The sequence below is a fragment of the Aphis gossypii genome, unplaced genomic scaffold, assembly GCF_020184175.1.
Source record: "Aphis gossypii isolate Hap1 unplaced genomic scaffold, ASM2018417v2 Contig00063, whole genome shotgun sequence".
NCBI lineage: Eukaryota > Metazoa > Arthropoda > Insecta > Hemiptera > Aphididae > Aphis > Aphis gossypii.
In genome coordinates, this window is record NW_026082997.1 from 39,370 (window position 1) to 50,320 (window position 10,951).

The window sequence follows — 10,951 nt, forward strand, 5'->3', positions numbered from 1 at the left end:
TTAAAGAAATTCTTTTCTATAAAAGTCTTCATAAGTTAAGTGTACATGTGATTGTGGATTTGAGTCAATTTTTCTTGGTTTTGATCTTTTTCTATGATGTTGATTAAAATCGCCAATAAAATCAATATCTAGTTTTAGAAAAAATGATTTGGCACTGGCTATAAGTTCATTAATCAGTATTTCATTGTTTCTAGTTTCTGTAAGTGATTTAATTGAACTATCAATTAATATTAGTGCATCAACTATATTAAGATCTTTAGTCTCCAACATTTCAGTCAATATTTTCATTTGGTACATTATATGGTTCATGAAGTACAAATAAATGATAAAGTCAATTGATAAACATTTCTTCTCAAGGCCTAATGCTTGTACTCTAGTTTTTTTATCGATACTTGAATTTATAGATATTTCATGTAGAACTGAAACAATTCCTTCAAACGACAGCCAAACCACCCGTACAGATTCTGCCCTTGCAGTCCATCTAGTCTTAGACAAATTACGAAGCTTTAAAGATCCTTCAATTTCTGAAAGTGTTTTTTCTAAACTACAACTTCGTTTAGTACTTGAAGAGAAAAATACATATAAACTTTCTAAAGAAGTAAATAGCTCACAAACTATAATACTTGATTCACAACTATGCTCTACAAATGTATTTAATCTATGGGCCCGACAAGGGATATAATGTATATGATAACCAACTAGTTCAGATAACATAGCTTGAGCTCCTTGAAATTTTCCAGACATACTGCTTGCATAGTCGTATGACTGAAATACAATACGTTCTAAATCAAGATAGTTTTTAGTTAACACATCACTGATATTTTGTGCTGTACCTTTTCCAGTTTTATCAGTTACTTCCACTAATTCAATTAATCGTTCCAATACTTTTCCTGACGAATCTACATAACGGACACAAACCGACATCTGGTCACGATTAGACATATCTGGGGTAGTATCAGCCATAATTGAATACATGTTTGCATCGTTTACTTCTTTAACTATTTGTTTTTTTGTTTCTAATGCAAGTAATTTAATAAACTCATTTTGAGAGTCATGACTCATATAACTAATGTGATAGGGTCGAAATTTAACTTCTTCTATCCAAGTCTTCATAACTGGACAGTGACGTGATAAAAGTAAAATAATTTGGTTAAAGTTCCCATTTTTCTCATCTCCATCTACTCTGAACGGCAATCCTTGACGTGCTAAAGTACGAGATACATCAAATAAAATTTTAATTACATCTTTATGAAATTCTTTTTGCTGAATAAAGTTTATGGCTGTTTTTCTATGTTCCTTATTGAGAAGTCCATCGATATGATTAGAATGTAATATGAAATTGCTGTAATCGTTCAATGCGAATTGGTGAGATTTTGATGTAAAATGTAGTTCTAATTTTCCTTTTCTATTTTTACCTTTAGATTTCATCTTATGCCAGGTTCTAACTCCTTCTTTTGTCCAAGATGTTTCTGCACATGAACGATTGGGAAATAATCCACATATAAAACAGTTAACTGCATCACTATGTACACTGTACTCTAAATATGGATATTCTGTGAACCAATTTGAATTAAACTGCCGTTGTCTTCCTTGGGGAATATTTATGTTGATAGGATATCTTTGTAATTTTGGTTGAAATGGCCCTAAGCTAAATAAATAATTTCGTTGAGAAGACGACTGAACTTTTTCTCTTTTTCCAGGATCATGATCCAAGAGTTTATCAATTACATTATTTTCATTATTTTGATCCAATGATAATTCTGATGTCAGTACAGATGTAGCCATATTTATAAATTCATTAGATTTTTCCTTGATAGAAGATATCATACTGATACTTTCATACTATTACATATATAATCATATTAGTATTTAGAGAGTTATTTCATTTGATACAATACTATAGATAGATATTGCATTCAAGTAACAACAAGTAATGCTTCAGAGAATTGTCCAACACAATCTACCCATGTATAATCAGTACTAGGTATAAGTGACATATCTTGTTCACCAATTTCCACAGTGCTTTGATTATTTTCTAATTGTTCACTACTGTTTTCAATTTTACTCTCTGCATTTTCAAACTACAAAAATAAATAAATAAATAAATAAAGATATAAATTAAAATAACTTAATTATTAAAGAAAATGGAGAATGGGAATGCTAAGTAAACATATAGTTTATAATACTATCAATAGTAAACAAACAAAAAAAAATTAAACATTAAACATAAAAACAAATACCTAATATTAATTAAATATATTTAATGTTATTTGACTTGTGTTTTACACTATATAAGTTATGGTTCAATGATATTATAAATACTCTTTTATTATATTAAAATAATTGGAATAATTTACCTTCAAATCTAAAGCATTTACAGATGCAATGACCAAGTCATTGTTCAGCTCTATAACATCTGAGGATACCATTAATGATTCTAATGTGATGGACTGGTCAGGATGCTATAAAATAAATTATAAGTAATTCCAAAATAACACTTTTTATAAAGTAATTTATCTTTACATCAATAGTATTTGTAGACACAATGTCTAAGTCGTTTTGTTCTTCAACATCTGGGGATACTGTCGATGAATTTGCCTGATTGGAATGCTATAAAATAAAGCATGCAAATTTAGAAATAAAAAACTGTGAAAACAATGCTTAAACATACTTATTATTAAATAGTCTAAATGTCAAGTATTTAGTTTCAATACATTTTATTAGAAGGTTTATTAAAAATATGCCTATATTTTACAATATAATGTCTCAATACTTACGCCTTGGAAAATGGAAAGTTAAAATTTTAAATTTGTAATATAATACAACTGCTTAATTAAATTTAATGTTATACATAGGATATTAAATTTATTATTTATGTAACTATATGTAATAAAATACCTAATAATAATTAATGGTATTAAAAACTTAAAATGATCAATTGGTAGGTAGTACCTATAACCTATGAGCAGTTTGAATTTTACAAATATTTTGTATTTTATAAGTTAAACATATTTTGTTTAAAATAATTAAATAATAAATACTTGACATTTTAGTTACTACTTACTATATATTAATATGGGTATAAACCTATAATACTGGACATGGTTTTTTTTTAGTAAATCAAAGCTTTTTTATTCTATAATATAAATTATATAAAATACCTAGGTACCATTATAATGTAATAATAGGTATACAATTAATATGCCTTCAAAAATTAAATTAATAATAAAGGTACTTACCTATTTAACCTATTATGGTTATGTTTTTTAATTTTTTAAATATTTAATTGATATGATTACGTAATTGAGTTTTTCGTTGATAATTCAATTGGGCCGCAATAAAAGGGTTATTTGCAATACCAAGACTAATGTCTTTTACTTTGACATGATCACCACCATGGATTTTTATTTCGTGTTTAACGATAGTCGTGGTCAAACGAACGTCCGCATGATAAACATTCCAATTTAGTGCATTTACGTTTTCTTTTATTATTGTCACACATATTTAAAAAGGAAGAAATTAAAAAGGTAAATGATAACAAATTTACAACCACGATAGAGTAAGTACATCAAGTCGACGACGACCGCTGTGTAAAGTAGAGACTGTGACTGTGTGTCTGTAATTACCAGAATAATAGCAAATAATCATGATGGAAATATTTATCATTCTATCATGATTAATATTATAAATTATAATAGTAGGTATTACTAATAATAACTATTACATGTTGCTCAAAAATATCAATATTGGGTATGTCTATTTTTATCGTCAGTAGTGTGATATTACGATAACGGTGACCGTACACCAACAGCCATTCCGCGACCGTTTGCTATCCGGCGTTATGGGAAATACGTGTATTTAGTCCGTATGCCCGTATACTGTATAGGAAACAACAATTAATGCTCAGTACGTACAAAATTCACGATGTGTAAGTGGTGGCCAGGGTCGGGGACACAAAATTACATAGAGCTTAAAATTAGAAAATATTTTTCCACTGTAAACAGTATTTTTTTTTTAAATTATAAAATTTAAAATTTGCATTTAATCATATATATTTTTTTTGTATTCGAGAATGTGCCGACTGAAAAATGTGGTTTAATGAGTGAGGGGTCGTCACGACCCCTTAAACCCCCCCTACATCCGGCCCTGACTTTGTTTATGAATGTTAAATTTGTTTGACATGAAAATATAATTATATGTTTTTTCGAATCGTTTAATATTAAAAATGACTCACCGCTCATAGTTTTTACGTCTAAATTTTCTAAAGCTTCGTGTACTTCTTGAATAGAGGTAGGATTTACAGGGAGCGTTTTCCGACGATGTTCGTATAAATTTTTCCGTAAACACTATATCTGTTTCATTAAATTCTGCAGAACAATTTTTCTGTTGAATTTCTTTAAAAATAATTTTTTTTGGACGAACAAATATGTCTTCTGTTGCCTTCCGTTTACAACTTGTATTAATAATTTGACGATCAATAATTTTCGTTTCATATGGATTATGATTATGATTAATATTACTATCATTCTCATTTTTTAAAATCTCGTCATTTTCATTAGTGTATAATTTTACACTGCATGATCGAATCACACATTTCCACCGCGTTGTTCCATCTAATTTCGTATTTGCAAATGAAAATTTATAATTTTCAAACACTAACATACGTTTACCTCTATTACTTTCAATAAATTTTGCCATAATACACAAAATAATTAATTTAAGTAAACACGAGACTAATACGAACACGTTGCAAATTGCAGTACGCACAAACACTAAGCACTTAATCAAGTTGATCAATCAATAAAAGAAAATCGTTTATATAAATGTAATATTATAGAACAAAGATAACGATGAAAGATATTGTATACTCATCCTAGTTAGTAGCTGTTCCTTTTATCAACCGTTAGCCTATAGATATTGGATTCTCCATTAAATTTTTATTTAAAATAAAAATAAAATATCCCTATAATTGTATATATATTGTGTAAATTGATAATATAAGATAACTTTTATTTTTCATATTTTTCACTTAATTTATTATATAAATTGGTAGTATAATGTAACTTTTATTTTTCATATTTTTTACTTAATCTATTCTGTCAATTGGTAGTTTAACAGAAAAAAACGCGAAAAGAATATTTCATTGGTGACCAAAATAGTGTACTGGCCGAAAACGGTCATTTCAGAATGGCCGAAAAGTGAACTGGCTGAAAAGAGAAAGGTTCATTTTGGCCGAAAAGTGTCCCGCCCGAACTACATACACTCTGCCAAGGGTATCAGTTTTTTTTACCCCAGGATGATTTTCGACGGGGGTTCCTCGTTGTCGTCGTTGGAAATTTTTGATAGATTGGTTCCAAGTATAAAAATTTGGAACCTTGTCATATGTTATGGTTTTAGCAAATTCGTCTTTAGCACATAATTTGAAAAAAGCAGTCAATGTAGTATCACGTGGATTGTTCACAATGTCATTGACATTATGTTGTGTAAAAAAACCCTATGTATTCTATGATTCTATTTTAGAATATTGATCGACTAAATATTGGTTTAACAACATACCATATCTGAGTAACATATTACAATTGTTTTGTCTTTCCATAATGCGATAACAGTAATAATTCATACACGAAACGGTTTTTTGTAATGGAACTCCAGTATGAGGGTCAATTTGATGAATATCGATAGAATATCCATCTTCACCACGACATAACATTAGAGGATATTGCAGGCTGTCATAAGACCTGTGAATATCGGATATTTTTTTAAGATTATCGTCTCGGCTACACAGTACAATATCTCGTTTATTAAATTGTTGGCCAGATATCACTACGGCTACCTCGCTTGTAGATGGCGCATTATAACGTCCTCGATGTTCACCTGTTGGTACCCTGCTAGCGTGTATGACTATATTGTAATTGGGAACATTTGGTGGGACACTTTCAATGGCTGTTTTAAAAGATTGTATTTATATATTATGTGAGTGCAACATATCTTGTAATGACCTGATCAAAGAGCTGTCTAACAGTTTCCTAGAATCTACGTTACATCGAGTTGTCACTTGAGTTTCAGGATCGGTAATGAAGTAATCGTCAGATCTATTCGGTAGTAGACTGCCAGCCAAATTATATACCTGGCCTTGTACTTTAAAAGTTGGCATAAAGTTACCTTCAACTATTTTACGACTTTTAAATGATGTCATTTGAAAAGCATTATTATAGCGACGTATGTTACGCTTGAATTCTCCATGTTTAGGATGATCACCTGTAAGGAGAGAATTCAATGGTTCAGGAGGGGGACAAATCTCTACTAATTTAATTTTACCATTTGAACAACACATTCCTTTAGATTCATCTTTCCATTTTAGAGCTAAACAATATTGACAAACAATAGACATTGTACCTAATGTAACCATCGGATCATTTTTGTAATCAATAGTAAAATCGTAATTCATTGCAGAGTATTCTTTAATAAACCATGCATTAACATTTCTTAAATTTTTATTTCTTTCACGATTTTGTTAAAGTCTATTGTTTCGTTCAACAGAATTTTCATTGCTACGTACTAAGCGTACTCTTTTAGGATTTGCCGTACTACGTCCTATAGTAGACTTTCGGTTAGGCATTGTTTGATTGCCGAAAGGCTAACATTACAATAGGTGGAAAGGTAAAATAGGATGGTAATAATAATTAATAAATTTAAATAATAATAATAATAACAACGATGGTGTACGGCGAGCGATCACACGTAACACGCAGTGACTGCCTAGACGACTTGGTAAACGACTGACGACGTGTCTCGACTGTGCGCTCAAAGAACCAATTATTATTATCGTGTTGTGATTATCAACCGCGCGCACGAAAAGAGTCAATAGCATTCGATAACGCGTAATGTCACGCGCGCGGCGTGGAGATACCTGGGAAACTGCCAGTATGAGTATTTTGGTCTACTTTGGTTGCTCGAACAGGCATAAAATTCAAACGTACGGTAACTACAACTTCAAAAACCAACCGTGACAGTCCACTTCAAAAATAAAATTAATATATCGACCGAAAACGTCGTTTTAATCGTACGTAAAATTATTTCGCTTGGTGCGCCTGTTCAATATAACACTAATACGTCGAGAACGTGCTCCACTTCCACTGTAGACGTTTCAGAGATAACTAAAAAAAAAAAATGAAATACGGTCCTAAGTCCATACATACACACAGCAGTTCCCCACACCATACGCGTCGACAACAATAATTAATGTGTTATCTGTATACTGAAATAACTCCATATAACTGATATAAGTAAAAAGCGGAAAAACAATGCAAAAAATGTTTGTCCGATACCGAGGTTCGAACTCGAGATACTGTGTTTGAAATCTTATAAAAGTGCCACTGCGCAAGAGAAATCTGTTCACGGGTCGATAATGCGATAATGTTATGCCATTTAAGTATGTACGAAGGTATGGCACAATAATTTTTTAATTTTATTAATCAAGTATTCAAGTTATACGAATAAATTGTATATTAAAACTTTCTCTGAATCTAGACCTATTGATTAGTGAAAACTGTACTAAAATCCGTTGGGTACTTTTTGAGTTATGCGCGTACATACAAAAAAGGGGGTTCTATTTTATATAGTAGTATAGATTTCGCTATCGCAGGCGCTGCCCTCTACTATTACTATTATTATTATCGGTCTCAAATAATAAAATATATAGTCGCACATAATTTACCATCTCTATCAAACAACATAATTTTACCCCTTCCGTTTAATGTATAAAATAGATCACTCAATACAAAATAACAAGTCACTTTTAGAGACAGTACGTAAATCCACTTAATAGCTAGGTACAAGTTATATCTGAATAATAAAAAAAAAATAAATAAATAAATGTGATTTGTTAGCTCAGTAAATAGTAGTAACGAATAATCGATGAACGAAAGTGATGTAAGTACAAAATAATATGTTTTTTATATAATTTGTAATTATTAGTTATATTTTGAAGATGACTAAATACAATATTTTTTATTTTGTATAATACTGAACTATGTTGGTTCGGTATTATACTTAAAGATATAAATAAATAGGTGTAGCGTATATATTTTTACTAGATTTTAGTTACCAAATTTTATTTTATTTCAGAACGATTATAACAATGTGAGTATGAATGATGAGGTTAAATCAGTGAAAAAACAAGACATACGTAATAAAAATATAAAACAAGTCAAATCAAATAAGAACAAAACAATGGCTAAAAAAGTAAGTAAAACAAAACATTTACAGTAAAGTAAAAAAAAAAAAACATTTTTATTTATTTATTTATTTTTTTTTTTTTTGTTTTAGAATATTTCATATTTGGATAATATTGAAAGATTGCTAAAAAGTGAAAAAATTGAAACTGATATCATAAATACTATTACGGTAAAACAAGATGATGATTTGATAAATGTTAAATCTCCAACTGACAAAAAAGTTCCGAGTACTGGACCATCAGCCACTATAAGATCAAAAATATTAAGAATGTTGATAGCAAGAACAGGTAATATAATATATTATATTATTTATATACGGAGAGACCAGGACTTTTTTCGGATAAACGCTTTTATAACGAATGTAAACTAGTGAATAATATTAAATCATTATCCCTACAAAGACGATACACATTGCTGACAACTTATATGCTCTTTATTATTTAATCACCAATATTCAAAAAATGTATTTACATTATTCGCTATGTCCAGCTATCCGCTTTACCCAGATCCTAATATAATATACTTGTAATACATTTTTTAATAATCATACTACAGTAAGATTAAAAAATAAAAATTATTTTTTTATTTTTTTATATAGATGGAAACACGCTGAATGTAGCCTTAAAGTAATGATAACCGATCAAACAAAAGATCAAGAACTTAAGAATAATTTAACAGAGGTTGTACAAAAAATATTCACACGCTTTATATCTGATCCAAAGAGGAAGATAACAAGATCTAAATTATCAAAGACATAATAATGTATTTATTAATGACAGTAGAAAAAAATTTGAATATATAATAGTTGGTACTATATAAAATAAAAATATTTTCAGTTTAAATATACTTGTGTTATTTTTTTATACCATCACTCACATTGTATATCAATTAAATATTATATTATATTAATATAATTTTTTATTTATGTATAAAACAAAAACTAATCGTACATTTATTTTAAAATGTAGTAAAAAGTAGTAATGAAAAAAAAAAAATAATAATAATATAAATTGCTGGTTAACAGCTGATTGAAAAAAAATTAGACTACTAAGGCCCGGTTTTTCAGTAGTATAGCTAACTACTAGATAAGTAACCGTTGGATAAATTTATTTGGCAGATAAAGTTTTGGTTTTGCTGCTTTCCGTTTATCAGTAGTAATCCTTCAGATAGTTAGCTCCTAGATAGTTACCTAGAAGTTGAAGAAATGATAGTGGATATTAATTACTTTGGTACACTGAGATAGATAAGAATAAACTGGAGCGCGGACTCGCCTATGCTCGTATGTTACGAAAAACGGGCCGACGTATTTTTCGTTACCCCCACTCCTGTATGGCAAGAAATTGAACTGCCATACCAATAACATTGAAAGACTACACATTTTAACTTGACACAACTTTGGGATAAATGGTCATATTACGTTAACTTTGGTATCAAAATTTTTGTTTTTATGTGTACTTCAAACTTGTATTTACAAAAAATTAAAATTAAACTCTGAACATTTTTATTTATTTTTGTAATAACTCAGGTTTTTTGAGTGGAATCTAGATATTAAAATTAGGGTTTTAATTGGATACTAATTTATATTTTATTACAACAGTTATAGAATCTATTAATTGTAATAACAGCATGATTTTAAATTAAAAAATTAAAAATATTTATCAAGACTACCTACATTAAATTAAAAATATAATAATTAGATAATATATTTTCCCTATGGAATTTAATAGATTTTAATTGCTTTCTTTTTTTTTTTTAAATGCTCTGTTTTTATTCAATTGTTTAAAACGTGTTTAAAACTGTTTTAAACTTGTTTAAAACGTTTATATCAAATTCAAAATGATAAAGAAATGGTCTAGACCACGGTTAAAACGTGGTATCTAATAATAGTATATTTTAGTCCGTGGCCCGTCGCCCGTGTATACAATCGCGATACGCGGTACGCTCTAGTGCTCTACGATCAAATTATTTATCAGTTGATAACAAATAACTAATACGTAATAACAATTGAGATATAAATAGAAAATGGTTAGCGGTATTATTGTAATATTGTGTGACTTAATAGTAAATTTACCTACTGACGCTACTCCGCCTGTGTGTGCTAACGCTAAGTGCTAACTGTTAACTGCAACTGCTCCTACAGTAATACCTACTTTACAGTTAAGTTAATACAAATTACAAGTACACTGTACACAACAATATTCTCAAGTTCTCAACTAGTAATTACTGACAAGTGACAACAATACAACTCACTACTCAGTCACACAGACGACAAACGACAGACCACGTTTATTGTTTTAATTTCTATTGCTTTTTTTGTTACTTTCCACTCATGTTTATAATAGTGTGTAAGTCTTAACTTATTGCCGACTGCCGTTATTGTTAAAATATTTATCGTTATAAAATGTCGTACGGTGGAAGGAAACGCGATAACGTTTGGAGCTATTTCACACAAATTAATGGGCAGAAGTGTAAAAGAGCTGTTTGTAAAAATTGCAAGGTAGAGATGTCGGCATTAGTAATCCGGATGAAAGACCACATTTCAAAAAGATGTGCTGGGTATATTGAAAGCGAAGATGGGCCATTGGCAAAGGATGTACCCACTAGTGATGAAGGGCAATGTGATCAAGCTGATTTTGGTATGTATTATTATTTATTTTGCATTTTGATTTATACTTTTTACATGTATATTATGTTACTATTTTTTTTTTATCAAG

General features: G+C 29.4%; 1 protein-coding gene across 1 annotated transcript; it reads right to left on the reverse strand.

Moving 5' to 3' along the window:
- Positions 1-1,827, reverse strand: LOC126553075 (zinc finger MYM-type protein 1-like). The gene has a single exon (XM_050208264.1). The coding sequence runs from the start codon at positions 1,825-1,827 to the stop codon at positions 1-3; it is 1,827 nt and encodes a 608-aa protein (XP_050064221.1).
- Positions 1,828-10,951: the final 9,124 nt, after the last annotated feature.

What these genes read in the sequence shown, in the direction of transcription:
- LOC126553075 (XM_050208264.1), bottom strand. Translation starts at nt 1,827, where the DNA reads ATGATATCTTCTATCAAGGAAAAATCTAATGAATTTATAAATATGGCT.